This window comes from Setaria italica, chromosome V, assembly GCF_000263155.2.
Source record: "Setaria italica strain Yugu1 chromosome V, Setaria_italica_v2.0, whole genome shotgun sequence".
Classification (NCBI taxonomy): Eukaryota; Viridiplantae; Streptophyta; class Magnoliopsida; order Poales; family Poaceae; genus Setaria; species Setaria italica.
In genome coordinates, this window is record NC_028454.1 from 9,556,969 (window position 1) to 9,573,242 (window position 16,274).

Consider the following 16,274-nt stretch of genomic DNA (forward strand, 5'->3'; position numbering starts at 1 on the left):
ATAACATACCAGAATACTAAGAGCCGTTGGAAAATACTCAGGAAAACGTGCACCTACGTAAGGAAGGGTCCTTTGGAACATGAGAGAAGTAAGATATTTGGCTAATTTTTGAGAAGCCCGCGGGATGCCGTTAGGCTATCAAAATTTCCCCAGCTTCCCTCCCCTGCCCACTTCGCTGCCACAGTGCCTCCACCGTCGGGCCGCGGCGCCGCGCCTCCTTCCTCCTCCCGCGGCACCCTCCCCACGGCCTCCCCTCCCCGCGTCGGCCACCTCCCGTCACGGCGTGGCCCCTTCCACCAGCCGCCGTCGCGGTGCCTCCCATCCCCTTCCGCGGGCTGCCACCGCGACGCCCTCCCCGTGGCACCTCCACCGCTGGGGCCGGGTCCTCCTCGCGCCACCATCGTGGCGCCCTATCTCCCGCAGCGCCTCCCCTCCCTGCGCTACTCCACCACTGGCCGGGCCCTCCTCTCCGCGCGCGCCGCCTCCATCAAGTACACCGTTACTTTTCTTTAATTTTCTTTTCTTTTCATTTTTTTATTTTGTACTTAGTGGAGATGCGAATTGTGAAATTATGAAATTGGTAAATTTTGAAATTGCACTTAGTGAATTGTGAAAATGTGAATTTGTGAAATTGTACTTGGTGCATTGTGAAATTGTACTTAGTGAAATTGATAAATTGTTAAATAGTGAATTTTCCTTTTCTTTAATTTTTTTCATTGTGAATGTGAAATTGTGAATGTCAATTCAATTTTAAATTTTGAAATGTGAATTGTCAATAGGGATGCATGCATGTGAATTGTGTGGAAAATTGTGAAATGATAAATTGTATATTGCATGAGAAATAGTAAATACAAACTCCATAAGGAATTCTTTATATATTTATCACCTTTTAATTTATATGTAGAACTCGTAAATGGATTCCTCACCATCTATACACCAAAGGGATGCATTGAAGGAAGGTGATGTGTCCCAAAATGAAATGGATCAAATTGCATCCCAGATACCGTCATGGAAGGACGAAACAAACATTGGTATAGGATCTAGGGATGAAGATAATGACGGACCGGAGATAGGAGCAGGGGCGTGGGTAGAGGGCATGTGGCAAGATCATCTAGATCCACACCCTTTGCCTCCGAGAGAAAGCTATTCAACGGTGGATTTTGATCCGGATTACAATCCGAATCCAAGTGAGGTAATACCGAATATAATTACCACCAAATATTTAGTGCACATTTTCATGTACTAAGTGCAATGACTTTGATTTGCTTAACCTTATGATTCGTGTAGATGGCTCCCACCGGAAGGAGTAAACACCGCCGTTGACACCCTACCCCCCAGAAGAAGAACTTGAAGACAGTGGCAGCTCGGCTCCCGAAGCTGAAACTACAACCTCTAGAAGTCAAAGTTAAAAAAGACAGGGTGAGCGAGGAAGAAACCAATACTCTGAAGGAAAATGAACAGTCGATGTTGTCAGCCCATCAGGAGAGCCCATAGAGCCTCCGATGGTGCATTCAAAGTTTCAGAATGCAATAGGAGCAATAATTAGAACAAAGGAGATTTTGGATCCCTCAATCTCTGATTGGCTATTGGTTCATGAGGGGAGGAAAGAAGCGATGTGGAAGCTTTTGAAACAAACATTTATTTTGCCTAGATCAAAAGAACTCAGAAAATGCGTAAAACATTATGCACGAAAGCAGCTCGGTGAAAGTTTTCGCCGGTGGAGGGGTGAGCTGAATGATAAGTATGTCAAAAAGGGTCTAACCCCCTTTAATGAATATGGGAGCATCACACCAGCCCAATGGGATGAGTTTGTAAGGCAAAAGACCTCTCCAGAAGCTTTAGCCCTAAGCTAAAGGAATAGAGAACTTGCGCTAAGCAATATACATAAAGTTTACCTTGGGCCGGGTGGGTACCGAGGGAAGATCTACAAGTGGCAGCAGGATAGGAAGGCAGCAATAGGCGCAGGGCAACCCAACCCTTTTGAAAGCTTGGATGAGCATGGCTGGCAGCGGCTTGCAGCAAGGAAGCCTACAATAGTAGATGGTAAACCTATATTTTCAACATCCGAAACCAATCAGGTGGCGGAAAAGATATTCAATCTTTCCGTCAGAGGAAAGGAGAGCTCGTACCAAATAGGGATAAAGATGTGCTCAATTTAGCCCTTGGGACGAAAGAGCATGGAGGCTGCGTCAGAGGGGTTTCCTCAAAGTTGACCATCAAGGATGGGTTCGAGAGGGATAGGGCTAGCTACAAGAGCCACTCCCATTACAAGGACGATCTAAGAGAGGGGGCAGAGAAAGCACTAGAATCTAGGTTTAAGGACTTTTTGCTGGCAACACTTGCAGAGTAGCAATGAAGTGGTGAGGCCAATATACAAATGCCCATGGTCATGATGTCACATCCGCTATTGGGCCAAACGAATACACCAATTTATGCTTCGAGTAGCGTTGGCTCTACAATAGCACAACCATATCCGATAGATTCTATATGCATCAGTACTCCTTGCTCGTTGCACGTTCCAATTGGCAGAGCTGGCAAGACAAAGGAGGTTGCCAAAGACCTTGCGATTCCAATTGGCGGTTTGTTTGAGGGAAAACCTATCCTGCACCATTATGCATACGTAACAGTGCTTGAAATTAATTCAAACTATGGTGATCACGAGATAGACATTCCCACTGCAGAAGGTATCCATTGCCTTGGACAAAGTATCAGTAATACCATACTATGGTATAAATGAGATATCATACTGTCTTCGGTTCCTTTTGAGCATGCACTTGGGGACTCGACACTGCCGGGTCCAGCACCACCAGCTGCAGCATCAGAAGAACAACATGTGGCCACACCACCGGCATCCCCGGCTGCAGCATCAGAGCCGGTGGACTTGCCGGAAGACCATCCACCACCTGCTCAAGCATCACCACAACAAAAACAGGTGGACCTACCAGAGGAGCCACAACAACAACAGGTGGACCCACCAGAGGAGCCACAACAACAATAGGTGGACCCGCAATTAGTGCCTCGAGTCATACGGGCTTACGAGAAGGAAGGATCAAACATTGCAGCAAGATAGCACGCGAGCAACAAAGCAGCCTAGATGACAAACAAGATGGCAGCCAAGATGGCAGACAAGACGCAAGACATCCAACAACCGGGATATTCCAAGCCCCGCACTGACACAAAATACAATTTGGTTGTTGGAGTCGATGACATACCAGATTTACCGGATTGTCCTAAAAAATTTGAGTATGGAAAACCGTTACTACCCGACTGGGCAATCACCGGGATTCCAGGTGAAATGCAAAGGATGCACAATTGGTACACAAGGGCATGTAGACTTGGGCTCAGAACCATATGGGCACGGTACTCACCGGATGTGTTCGGACCTCCATTTAATGAAGATTCCAGCAAAATCTTCTTCAATTTTTGAGACATCCATGATATGTTCCACCTCTCAGAGCTAGAGTTACAGCTCGTCAGATTGTGGTGCATGTAAGTGCTTCATCGATGCTAATATCTTGTATATATGCTATGGCCTACACATGTACTATGCATAACTAATTAATTGTGATACATTGTATAGGATGCAAAAAATGACATGCATGTTGTAAAGGAGAAGGACAGATATCTTGATCCTTATGCTATTTGCGAAGTTAGGCACAACTTCCCGAGCCAGTGTGGAGACAACCATGACAAGCTAGCTAAGTACAAGACAAAGAAGGACAAAAGGGTGAAACGAGTACAACAACATAAAAAAGCTATGAGGAGGGTTTCAACCTACATAGCGTATATGATGCTTAAGTGGCAAGATAGGCCTTACATATGGGTGCCCTACAACTTCCAGTGAGTCTAAATTTCTACCATTTGTTATAATATATACACTTGCTCCTTCATACCTGAAAAAATCTTATATAATATTTTTGCAGGGGACACTGGATTGCTTTTATGATACAACTAAAGAATGGAGTTGTGACCGTATTTGACTCATTAGATTATGACCAGAGCACCTACAAAGAATTCATATTCATCCTACAAAAGTTAGTGAATTTCTTGTTGTGTACACTTACATTGTACAAATTATCCCCCCCCTCCCCCCAAGATTACATATAAACTAACTTCTCATTTTTTTCAAAACAGGACTTACCAGCACTACATTACAATGGAGGGATTCGTAACCCTGAGAGACCAAAAGAAACGGTTGTACGCACAAACTTTCCATGCCACAAGCGACCGTCTAGTTCTGTACATTGCAGGTATTATATGTGCGAGCCCATCAGGCTGATCCCGACCGTGTAAGGGGCTACCTTTCATATATAGGGATGTATATATATATGTACATTGCATTCTTTACCTATCTAACACTTGCTTAATTTTTCCGTGGATTTTAATTGCAGATTAGGCCTCGACTACATGGTTCGTGCATGAGCAACAACTTCTAAATATAGGCATTGATTTATGTCGTTTCATTTTGCGTGAAGTGGTAAACCCGATGGGTACCTATTATCACCCAAAACACAAATTAGCACAAGAAGATAAATACGTTAGCCTCCGTGAGTGGGAGAATAAAGAGTACCGCCAAAGCTAGGCTTCCTGAGTGGCAGAAAAATATAAAATTGTGCACTCTAATGATGGATATATATGCTTCTAATTCCTTAATTTCGTGTGCTTAAATTGAATTTATGTAACATATATTCTATATCGATAACTATAGCTTCTTCAATTCGGTCGCACACTAGACTGTTAAAGTGAAATTAGCAGAAACTAAAAGTTTTAAAAACTGGTGGGAAACAGTTTCAGCAAATTCAAATTTCAATCGCTGAATTTTGGTGGGAACGATATTTCCAGAGGCGGGTGATGGCGTCATCCGCCCCTGAAGACACCATTACCAGGCATCACCCGCCCCTGGAAACGGATCTATAGGGGGTGGGTCTTTTACCCACTCCTGCAAACAGCTATTTGTAGCTGCGAAAGCTAAGAGTGGGTGGCACACTCAACCCTGCAAATACCATTTAAACCGCCCTGAAAACCGTTTTTTTAAGTAGTGAGGCAAAGTGCACATATTGTAGATGGTGGGGGTGTGAACTGCTCCCTCTATTCCAAATTGTAAGGTATTTTTATATTTTTAGGTATATAGCTTTTGCTATGCACCAAGATATATATTATATCTATATACACATAGTAAAATTAATATATCTAGAAATATCAAAACAGGGGTTATTATATAGAACCATTATAACGTACGGTAGGCGGCCCAAATTCGAATTATGTGTTTTAAGGGCCACCTCGGCACTTTGCTGGTTCACGTGATTTGTTGGGAGCCCTCCTATACAACATGAGACCCGCGCTCTAGCCTGTCACACAATGCTCATGATGTATCTAAGGAATGTACTATATTCCTAGTATACAATAATAAAGAAGAAAAAATATGCTTAACTATCTGCTTGTCAACCCTCGTTATATTTGTATGGCATTAAATGCTTGCCAAAATATCACTTTTATTGCTGATTTACCCGTCACGATATATTCGTTTAGGCTCCTACCACTCGCTTCTATATAAGCAAGATCCTCCCCCTCCATTCTCCTCATCACCAAAGCAATCATTTCACTTCCATTCGTAGAATTCCATAGACTTGAAGCTAAGTTTGCTCGCTAGCAGGCTCTTGCTTCTTAAGCTAGCACGCTAAGCCAATGGCACGCAAGAAGGTGAACCTCCAGTGGATCTCCAACAACTCCACCCGGCGTGTGACGCACAAGAAACGCTGCCAGAGCTTGATGAAGAAGACGAGCGAGCTCACCACGCTCTGCGGTGTCAAGGCGTGCGTGGTGGCGTACGGGGAGGGCCAGGCCCAGCCGGAGGTGTGGCCCTCTCCATCGGAGGCCAGGCGTGTCCTGAAGAAGTTCAAGGCCATGCCGGAGATCGGCAGGTTCAAAAAGATGCAGAGCCAGGAGGATTTCCTCCAGGGCCGCATCTCCAAGCTCCGTGACCAGGTATGCAAGCTGGATCTCGAGAACCAGGAGCACGAGACCTCACGGCTCCTCCATGAGAGCATGGATGGGCGCCGTCCTGGCCTCGCCGGCACCGACATCGAGGAGCTTACCAACCTCAGGCAGATGGTGGAGACGAAGATGGCCAGAGTCAAAGAACTACTCCAAGAACAGGTCGTTAGGCATGGAGATTTCCCAAAGCATCCAGGCTCATCGTCCTCATCCCACCAGCTACAAGCTTCCTACACCGAGATGATGCAGCAGGGCTGGCCCATCAACTTGGCCCCAGCCCAAGGGGAGGAGCTTGGTGACGTGGTTTGCAATGCCTTTGCTAGTACCAGCAAAGATTGTGCTGGGCCCAGTGGCAACGGAGGTGACATGACCCAGCCTTACAATCCGGGTTGTTGCTCAGGTTTCCCATGGGGACAGGATATTTTTTCTCCCATGGAGTGAGAAGGATGCTTCAGGCTTGGACCCCAACTGTTCAAGCATATGGCCAGTTCTATATATGTCTAGGTCATGTTATGGTTTTTGTTTTGTCCGGGCTGTGGCTAGTAAGGGTCATGTATCGTTGTCGTGTCATGTCTTAGAATTGCTCTTGGTCTAGTGCTCCGTTAGAGCATAGTGGTTTAAGTTGTACTTCATAGTGTGTTGCTTAGCAATTTTGTGTTCAACAATGTGGATGGCTTAGCATGCATCCTTATATCCCTTTTGGTTAATTAGATCAATATTATTGCTGGCCAGCTCTTTTGTGTGGTGTTGCTTCTTTGCAATAATAATATCTAGGATAGATCACGAGTTTATATTGGAAATGTGTGATGTCCTGAAGAACTTCCGATGATGAGCACAATCTTTTCTGGTGCTGGCAAATCTAGCCTTCTATGATGAAAACCTCCATGACGAGAAGATAAAATGTCGTAGATAATGAAACATAAGTGATGTCGTAGATAATGAAACATAAGTGACAATTTTACGGGTACGTCACAACAGACTAGGCTAAAAATTGTTGGCAGTTGCTTTGGGGATGATTTTTAGCTTTTTTGTCACAAAATGCACAATAATATGACAATTATTGACGCTTGTCATAAAAGTTAGTCATTTATAAATGATGTTGCCAACAAGATTAGTTACAAAATCTTTTGATCGGCTTTCTAAATTTAAGCTGTTAAGAAAGTTTGAGTTCCTTTTGTGCTTGCCTAGTTGATGGCCCAACAAATTTTAAGTTCCATGATTATCGTTTGCTTGATGATTAACCACGGTATGCTGCCTAAATTGGTTTTATCATTGAGTCTACAAATCGATAGTGCAGGCTTGAAGCTATAGACTTACAAATATATTAAACGTCTTCATTCTTCAATGAGATATAGTTATCTAGCTATATAAGGCGTCTTATTAGTTATCTAGCTGTATAAGGGTTCGTACTAGGACTGCATGGGAATGGTCGTTACCGGAAAATTCAACTCATATATGTAACTGGACAAGGGTCGTACCTATAGCATTTTACTATAATCAACTGGCGCTGCGACATATGGGCTGGTGAGGATTTGAGTATTACGATTGAGAAGTTACTGTGACACTAAACGCACCCTTAATCACTAACTACTCCCTCCCTCCCAAATTGTATATCATTTTAACTTTTCTAAGTGCATAGATATTTGACTAATCAGCGCGGGCCAGCAACTCTTCCAGCCATCGATTTTTGACCAACCCTCTCCTTACCCCAAACTTTCCATTTTCAGAAACATCTGATTCCCGCAAAATTTCATTTTTGGAATAGCATAACTTATACATATAACTTCTATGCATAATTTTATATTAATATCTTTTTGTAAGATAACTTTTTAGCACAACTTTAATACATGAAGAATTTATACGTACAATTTTCAACTTTAAATTTTTATTTTTAGAAAGTTATAACGTATACACATGATTTATATGTAAAGTTGTAACGTATACACACGATTTATACGTATAACTTTTTTTCTAACAACTTATGTGATAAAATTTGTAACACATGCAGTTTCATGATATACACAACTTATACGCATAACGTTAATCGTAAATTTTATGAAAATGTTATTAAACAACTTATGCATATAATTTATACGCATAACAATATTTACTCAGTACAAATTGCATTGAAAAAAAATTGAAAGGGAAAAAAAAGGAAAAGAGAAAAAAAAAACCGGACACTGGATACACACGGGGCGGCGGCAGCAGCTCGGTGGACCCTCGGCCGCTCGCTCACGAGTCAACTCAACATTACGACAAACATATATGAATATAAAAAAATCAAAACAACCTACAATCTAAAACGGAGGGAGTACACGAACGCTTAGAGCCTATTTGGCAACAAGGTGTTAAAGTTTAACACCCGTCACATCGGATGTTTGGATGCTAATTATGAGTATTAAACATAGGCTAATTATAAAACTAATTGCACAAATAGAGTCTAATTCACGAGACGAATCTATTAAGCCTAATTAGTCCATGATTTGACAATGTGGTGCTACAGTAACCATTTGCTAATGATGGATTAATTAGGCTTAATAGATTCGTCTCGCGAATTAGCACAGGGTTCTGCAATTAGTTTTATAATTAGCTCATGTTTAGTTCTTCTAATTAGTATCGAACATCCGATATGATACTGTTAAAGTTTAACACCTTGTATCCAAACACCCCCTGTAATCTAATCAATCACGATTCGCTAGATGCGAAAGGAAGATAAAATAGTCTTTGTTCTCGTAACCGTGTTCTGTTTCAATCGGCAAAACGCGCCCCAGAATGATGTACTTTCACTAGTAGCATTCACTTTACATTTAAGCAGCTTATATTTCAGTATTTTCGCTCGGCCTTTAGCTGAACTGAAAGATGCAGAGAAGCCAGGCAACATTTTCCCAGCAGAGGGCCCCTCCAAACCCATCAACCATTCCTACCCATCAGTGTCAGTTTGCACGATCTGTTCGTCCTGGAACACGCATACCCTCTGTGCAAACAAATCCTCAGAAAATTGAAAAACTGAATCAAGATTGCCAAAAATTAGTCTTCCCAACATCATTCTATGTATTCCTATCTCCTTTTGCTCCTCATTTTACTCTTCCCTTCAAACTTCCTAGACCCTCCTCTAGCCTTCCCTTTCTGCTTGAGTTTCTTCTGCACTTTGCTACCCCTCTCCTTCCCCTTGTCCAAGTCACTCGCTTTCCCGTCAGAGGCTTCGCCATCAGAGTCTCCAAAACCAGTGAGCTTCTCATACTCGTCTTCATCAATGTCTCCGCGCTTCAGCTTCTTCAAGAGCCGGTACTCATGCGCCAGCTCATCCAGGTCCTCCTTTGTTTGGACTGACTGCCGCTGCTTGCCTGTCTTCTTTCGCTTTGGTTTCTCAGGCTTCTCCCGAGCTCTTCTCTTCTCTGGCTTTGGGTTCTGAGCTTCCTCTTCTGCTTTCCTTTTCAATGCCTTCTTGCGTTGCTTTTCTCGAACTTTATCCCTGCAAGTGAAGCACGATAATCAGGGCAACCCCAATGTGAAGTAGAACCAAATGGTACCATCTTTCAACTATAGGAAACAAAATGCTGATTCTCTTAGGCTCAGTGTATCAATGGAAATAAAACAGCCTCAATATTTACACTTGAAATCACAAAACACTGGTGCTGGATATTTTGAGATTTTCATTTTGTCAGGTACAAGTCTTATTTCACAGATTATCATTCAGACGTGAACATTCCGCAGATTATCTCTCAAAGTATAGACATTCCACAGATCCAAAATTAGCACAACCATTGACCACACCTTTGGCAAATTAGCTGTTACTTAAAAAACAGGGTAGCTGAGAAGAATGCAGATCATGTTATGTTCTTGGATAGAGTTCTTACTTGTACTTGATTTGTGTAACATCAACATCATCAACAGGAATAAATCCTTCCAGTGAAAGAGAATGATGCTTCACTTCTGGCATAAATGGGATCTGGAGTAAACCATACTCCATAGCTAGCTTTCCAATCTCAAGATCTTTCCATCTGAAAATGTAAGAGCAGTGGTGCTCCTTGTATGCTCGAATGAATGAAACGAACGCTCTAAGTCCTTTCTCCATGACATTGCGATCTTCGAGTGCAGCACTTCTAATCTACAACCCAAAGTGGTATATTGGTTATTAATCAGTAATTGCCTTCCTAAGCAGGGTAACCTTTCTATATGATCCCAGCATGGTATGACTGACATTTCAAGTGGTATCTAGACTCACAAACCTAAGATGCCTAATTTGTACAAGAAAAAACCCACCTGTGGCACAACATCTTCAGTGTTTGAGGGACACTCCCTTTCTGTAAGAGGAACACCTCGAAGCTTCAAGAACTCAACATAAGTATCCTCCTGCAGTGCGAAGTAGCCTTAAGTTCTTTTTACTCTAAATTAAGAATTCTACAGACAAGTGCATAGAAAAATAAATGCACCTACTGACTTCCACTTACAGAGTGAACAATAAAGAAAAAGCTCAACGCACAACAAAATACCTTTGGTAAGAGAAATACAATAGCATCTCCTTCTTGATCATAACGTGCAGTTCGGCCAGCTCTATGTATGAAAACGTTGGGATCTTGAGGTGGATCATACTGGATGAACAAATATGCACGTTTACTATCAGATGATGCCCAAACATGAAGATTCAGAATCGAGAAGAAAGAGTAGAAATAACCTGCACAATCAGATCAACACTTGGTATGTCAAGGCCCCTTGCTGCAACATCAGTGCAGACTAGAATACCACTTGAAAGAGCAGAAAATGACGCCAAAGCTTTCTCTCGAGGTCCCTACAGATTAGAAAATAAATGATGGAGGCAATCAGTATGAAAAAACAACATTGGGAAGTAAGTCATTTGACAGCATCCATACCAATATTAAATAGTACAATAACGAAACTAAAATGCTTTCCATAACCTGTTTCATCTTCCCATGGTAAGGAATTATTGGAGAACCTTTTAGTGAGTTAAGCAGTGGAAGAACCACAGCCCAGTAATCTACACAAGCACATGTTGCAAAATATCTGTATTCAAGTGGGATAGAAGAGTTCAAAAGTTAGCACACTGCTACACACACTACAACGAAGACAAGTGAGCATACATTCAGGTTCAACATGTACTTACACCATTATTTTCTTTCCACTATTCTGAACAAGGAAATCCACAAGCTGAGATGACTTCTTTGATGCTTCACACATCATATACTGAAAAAACAAGCTTATGATTTTGTAGGCAACAGTTATGAATCAAGAAAGACAAGGCATGATCATAATAAAAACAAAGTGTATTATGAATAGCCATATATACAGTGTTGATGAAAACCATCCAGCTTTTTTTAACAAAAGTATCTTGCAATACCTCCAATCGAAGCCCCAATGGTGTTTTGGATGGACCAAGCTCTTGCTGACCGGCATCTTCGCTTGTCAGCTTCGTCTCTGTCTTAACCTCAACCCTCATAGGATTCCTCAACCCTGCTTTGGAAAGATCCGCAACAGCTTTTGTCTGGGTAGCTGAGAACAGCCCAGTCCTCCTAAGCTTCGGCAACTTTGAAAGTATGAAATTAATATGTTTCTGGAATCCCATATCCAAGAGCCTATCAGCCTCATCCAGGATCAAAATCTGCTTCCCAAGCCACAAAAACGAATGGAAACGGCATCAGCATCCCACAAAATGTTTAACAAATCATCTTAAAAAGAATCAAGCAAAAGCTTCCATCGTCTCTGAAACCACCTCAACATTCTTATAATCTAGAGTGCCTTCGCGGTGCATAATATCGAACAGCTTCCCAGGAGTGCCCACCAATATGTTCGCGCCCTCTTCCTCCAATCTCTTGAGCTCTGCATTGATGTTCAGCCCACCAACCAGGAGCATGGACGACACGCCCTTCAGTGTCGCGAAGAAGGGCTGTGCCACATTGCATATCTGCGATGATAATTCTCTTGTGGGAGAGACGATGACAGCAAGAACCTGCAATAAAAAAATCAATTGGTTTATTCATTAGAACTTTAGAAGTGAGTGAATGATGCAATTTGGCCGTTTGTGATTAAACAGCACAAGAACAGAGCAATGAAGGAAGGAAGCAGGGAGTTCAGGAGCTGTGAGGCGACCTCGTGGGACTTGGGCGGGGAGGAGCGGCGGCGGAGGATCTCGACGACGGGGACGATGAAGGCAAGGGTCTTCCCGGAGCCGGTGGCGGCGTCGACTGCGACGTCCTTGTGCGACAGCAGGTGGGGGATGGTCGCCGCCTGCACGGGCGTGCAACGCCGGAAGCCGCCGCGGTGTAGTGCCTCCACCACCTCCGCGGATAGCGCGGGTGACATCTCCGAGAACTTCTGGTCCGTCAGCGCGCCCCGCGCGGCGGCCGCCGCCGCCGGCGTGGATGTCGCCATGGGGAGCGCTGTGCTTTTAGGGTTCGGGCCGGTGGGGTTTAGGCGTTTCCTGCTCGCGCAAAACGAAGGGTCATAAGCGGCTCGGACATTAATACGTATCCCTCCTCCGAAGGCGTATTCCTGTCAAACGTAAAGGCGTAAATCCGAGGCCCTAGGCTGATAGCCTGATATGCAAGTTGCAGCTGACTTGACTGCATATTTTCATTCATATTAAACCCAATCTGGGAGGAAGTACATATATGCACAGCTACACACAATCACACAAACTGTGTTTCTCTTCAACTTCTTTACTTGCAGCATAACACACCATTGCAGAAAAAATAAATGAGTGAAAATGTCGGCGGATCAAGAACTCAAGATAGCTATTGATCATTCTTCACTTTGTTCAGCGGATGCAACAGCAACAGCAATGCCCGGCTCATTCCCTTTCTGTTCTTCTGCAACAGCAATGCCTTGCTCATTCACTTTCCGTTCTTCTATGACACCACCCTGAAATAGCACATATTCACATTATATAAAAGATGAAACGGCGTTGCTATTGTACCAAAAATTGAGTGCTTTTGTAGGTCTACCTCGTCTTCTGGGACCAATACTTTCTTCACTTTTGCGACAACAACTGTAATGTCATCCATCTTACCACCTACAGTAACAAAATTTGGGCACCAATGAGCTTACTGATCGTGCTATGTAGAATATAGAGCATGGCATCTTGCGAAGAGCTTATGCATGCCTATTAGTTTGGCTCCAAGTAGCTTCTTCCACCAGGGAACATCGAAACCCTGCATGTAAGCATCTGGAGTGAAACATGTTCCATCATTGATGATGTAAAGAATGGCATGTGGAAAAGTGTTTGTATCTCACCCTACTCCGGGCCTCCATTGAGTAGGGCGAATCAAATGTGACATCAACTGAATGCTTTCTTGCAAGCTCCGCCAATGCTTTTGCTGTAAAAGTTTAGGCAAATGTTCAACATGGTTTTAGAAGGGCTGGAACATATGGTCTTTTTTCTTTTTTGAGACCAGCTGGAACATGTGGTCTGATGACCCCTGTTGTAGAAGCAAGAAATTTACCAGCTTCATCTACTCCTGGCGACTCAGAAATTATGGAAATAATCTCTTGATCAAAGATATTGTCAAAAAGTCCATCTGAACCACTCACAATCATATCACCATCCATGAGATTTACACTGCAAACCTGACAGACCAACAAACTTTACAAATCAGAAAGAAGAAATCTATACACTTGGATCGTTTATTTATATTTAATATATCTACTACAGTAGGGGCTTCCCTTACTGTTTTCGCTAAAAAACACCTGGATCATGTATGCACGAAGTGACTGTTGTCAATAAATCTGACAGTAACTAAGAGGTGTTCACACATACCAATAAAACAATCTTTACACACATTTAACAATTTTTATCATACACATCTTGAACTACAGTCACTACGTGCATATACGATCCAATATTGGGCCTTCCTAACATTACGTGAGTTTCCTAATATATTGGGCCTTCCTAATAGGTTTCATATACCAACTTGCCAGCTTTAAGCTTAAACTTTTACAGTCACGTATTATATTGCTAGTGCTTAAACATAATAAAGAAAAAATAATTGTAATTTAAAAAGACGGTGCATACCAGTGCATCCTGATATGTTTGACCAGCTGACTCGGAGCTTATCTGGTATGGACAGTCAAAGTAATGTTCTTGAGGGGATATAGAAAACATTACTTGGCCTAGTATGTCATTGAAGAAGACAAGAAACAAGTTAGAATCGGTACAGAATAGGTTAATTATACATTATATTACTCAAGGTCACCTTTACGAATAACTTTCAAACCACAATCTCCCACACTTGCAATTTTCAGAGTCCCAGTCTTCTCTAGCATGGCGATGATTCTATTACCATTGAAATGAATTGCAGATTTTTAAGTGTCATCCAGAACAAAGAGTTCCTGTAAGACAGTAACATATAAGTACATAACAACTGTAGAAACAATGCTTACACTGTTGCAGATCCAATAGAAGAAGTTGCAGCATGAGCTTTCATGAGAAGAGTCTGAGGATCACGATTGACCTGCAACTTCCATGTGATGTAAATTTGTTACGGGCACGTAGAGTAAACGAAATGGTGTAGATTAGTAGAACTGATGTTTAGCAAGGGATACCTCCTCGTCGTTGAGAAAATTAGAGCTGTTTCTCATGAGCTCTCGTGAAAACAGAGCTGGATTGACATCCTTTTCTGCCCATCTGTCAGTAGATAAGAGAATGACTAGCAGGATAAAAACCATGTGTTAATGCATATTAATGAAAGCAACATAACTTTATTGTAGGTGCTACAGACACTCAGATGTAGATGGGGGAAAAGCATTGCTTCAGTTCACTGCAGCACTTCTTTTGGGGAAGGAACAGTTAATTGCAGCAAAGATGGCGTACCCTGAAACACCATCTGCAATGGCAAATACTCCGCCAGCATCGCTATTGGCAAAGAAAGCATCTTCTCCACCACTTGCAGCCTTGGAAATATGGAAAACAAAATGAAAGATTGGCAAGCTCAATTGTTTTTTTTTAAAAAAAGGATCAAGAAAAAGCAGACAATTCTATGATCAGCGAGCAACTTGAGTTATGTTCTTAAAATAAACAACTAACCTTTCTTGGGTGTGGGATTAGATGAGTACCAATAGACAGCACAGCTTCCAACCTACAATCACAGGTTCATATGCCTGGATAGTTGCTGGTAGATAAAATACACTACGAATAACTTGAGTCTCATAATTAGCTGCAGCAACAATCGCCCCGTTAGTTAACTGGAGCTAGCAACTTAATTTTGCACCTTGATGGCGGCAAGATTTGAGTGACTAGAACTAGAGGTCATCAGAGCAAATGCACAAAGATAAACCATCACCGGCATACAATACATATGAAGAGAAGTTCTGCTAAACACGAACATAGCGGTAGGGCCTGCAGGAAAGGTGCCTAAACTAGACGGGAATAAAAAACTGAATTGCAATCTCATAGTGTCATTACCTCGATTCCTGATACAACCATACTCACTAGCAGACACATTAGCTAAGATCGAAATTTTACCCAAGTTTCCAAGAACCGGGCGAATTCAAACATCTTTGAATTATCATGGTCTCGTGCAACAAAGAGGCAAAGAAAGGGCGTACTTGGCTGCGCGAACAGGGGAGAAGCGCGAGCGGCGGATTGGAGGATGAGGAGACGCAGGAGGGGCGAGGAAGCGAGGGGTCGAGAGGCGGGAAGCTGTGGAGGCCGCCATTGCAATCTCCTCGCTATGGTTGCTCGCGGCAAATGCGACGCGGTGGCGATGGTGGAGAGGGGTGGAGGCGGACAGGCCACATCAGCGGGCTGGCTGCCTGGCTGGCTGAGGCCTCTTGCTAGGCGGACAAGCTAGTGGTGTTTGGTTTCGGATTTCGGTATAAACATTTTAGATATCTTTCTTCAGTTTGGACCCTGTTTTGCTTAGTTTGCTGCAACCAAGGGATGCAATTAACATTTAACTTGTTCTAAGTATTAGCCTATTAGGCCATAAGATTTCATAAAGTTTTTCATTAGGGAGTCACATGCATATGCAAATCTATCACGTGATATCTTATTTAACTCTAACGTGTATGCAAAATCATCATTGGATGTTCGTCAAAAACTACGATAGGATATGCGTAGAAATTAAGGTTAAATATTTTTTAGGCACGAGAGACTTAACATGACTGGTAAAAGGATTGAAGTTGAACTTTTTTCTATAAAAGTAAAAAAAAAGTTGATTAAAAAAAGTAAGTGTTGTTCTGTATAATCACCATGGTATAGCATGTAATCATTTTATTTAAGGTAGCATATGTCCTTAGATACTACTCCCTCCGTTTCAAATTGTAGG

At 42.6% G+C, this 16,274-nt stretch overlaps 3 protein-coding genes across 5 annotated transcripts; 1 reads left to right on the forward strand and 2 right to left on the reverse strand.

The window, feature by feature from the left end:
- Positions 1-5,685: 5,685 nt before the first annotated feature.
- On the forward strand, positions 5,686-6,435 carry LOC101774631 (agamous-like MADS-box protein AGL80). Its single transcript, XM_004971636.1, has one exon. The coding sequence runs from the start codon at positions 5,686-5,688 to the stop codon at positions 6,433-6,435; it is 750 nt and encodes a 249-aa protein (XP_004971693.1).
- A 2,266-nt stretch (positions 6,436-8,701) lies between these two features.
- LOC101779087 (DEAD-box ATP-dependent RNA helicase 18) lies at positions 8,702-12,465 on the reverse strand. The gene is made up of 10 exons (XM_004968234.3): positions 12,100-12,465; positions 11,723-11,959; positions 11,351-11,611; positions 11,117-11,196; positions 10,911-11,016; positions 10,670-10,783; positions 10,488-10,586; positions 10,258-10,347; positions 9,852-10,102; positions 8,702-9,466 (listed from the first exon to the last, which is right to left on the reverse strand). The coding sequence occupies exons 1-10, from the start codon at positions 12,379-12,381 to the stop codon at positions 9,052-9,054; spliced, it is 1,935 nt and encodes a 644-aa protein (XP_004968291.1). The 5' UTR covers positions 12,382-12,465; the 3' UTR covers positions 8,702-9,051.
- An 86-nt stretch (positions 12,466-12,551) lies between these two features.
- LOC101778675 (probable protein phosphatase 2C 1) lies at positions 12,552-15,780 on the reverse strand. 3 transcript variants are annotated; one of them, XM_012846407.3, is made up of 12 exons: positions 15,553-15,780; positions 15,032-15,083; positions 14,819-14,898; positions 14,551-14,632; positions 14,389-14,459; positions 14,202-14,281; positions 14,021-14,118; positions 13,452-13,575; positions 13,243-13,325; positions 13,112-13,160; positions 12,954-13,021; positions 12,552-12,870 (listed from the first exon to the last, which is right to left on the reverse strand). In XM_012846407.3, the coding sequence occupies exons 1-12, from the start codon at positions 15,660-15,662 to the stop codon at positions 12,751-12,753; spliced, it is 1,017 nt and encodes a 338-aa protein (XP_012701861.1). In that variant the 5' UTR covers positions 15,663-15,780; the 3' UTR covers positions 12,552-12,750. The 3 variants fall into 3 exon arrangements, with proteins under 3 accessions (XP_012701861.1, XP_022682566.1, XP_012701862.1); XM_022826831.1 differs by having other exon boundaries at positions 14,551-14,654; positions 15,032-15,161; positions 15,553-15,690; XM_012846408.3 differs by lacking the exon at positions 15,553-15,780 and having other exon boundaries at positions 14,551-14,654; positions 15,032-15,535.
- Between the last annotated feature and the right edge of the window lie 494 nt (positions 15,781-16,274).

What these genes read in the sequence shown, in the direction of transcription:
- LOC101774631 (XM_004971636.1), top strand. Translation starts at nt 5,686, where the DNA reads ATGGCACGCAAGAAGGTGAACCTCCAGTGGATCTCCAACAACTCCACC.
- LOC101779087 (XM_004968234.3), bottom strand. Translation starts at nt 12,381, where the DNA reads ATGGCGACATCCACGCCGGCGGCGGCGGCCGCCGCGCGGGGCGCGCTG. An exon ending in TAGATTATAAGAATGTTGAG is followed by an intron (nt 11,612 to 11,722) that starts GTGGTTTCAGAG and finishes CTTGGGAAGCAG; the next exon opens with ATTTTGATCCTGGATGAGGC. An exon ending in GTTACACAAATCAAGTACAA is followed by an intron (nt 9,467 to 9,851) that starts GTAAGAACTCTA and finishes CTTCACTTGCAG; the next exon opens with GGATAAAGTTCGAGAAAAGC.
- LOC101778675 (XM_012846407.3), bottom strand. Translation starts at nt 15,662, where the DNA reads ATGGCGGCCTCCACAGCTTCCCGCCTCTCGACCCCTCGCTTCCTCGCC. An exon ending in TTTGAAAGTTATTCGTAAAG is followed by an intron (nt 14,119 to 14,201) that starts GTGACCTTGAGT and finishes ATGACATACTAG; the next exon opens with GCCAAGTAATGTTTTCTATA. An exon ending in ACTTGGAGCCAAACTAATAG is followed by an intron (nt 13,022 to 13,111) that starts GCATGCATAAGC and finishes TTGTTACTGTAG; the next exon opens with GTGGTAAGATGGATGACATT.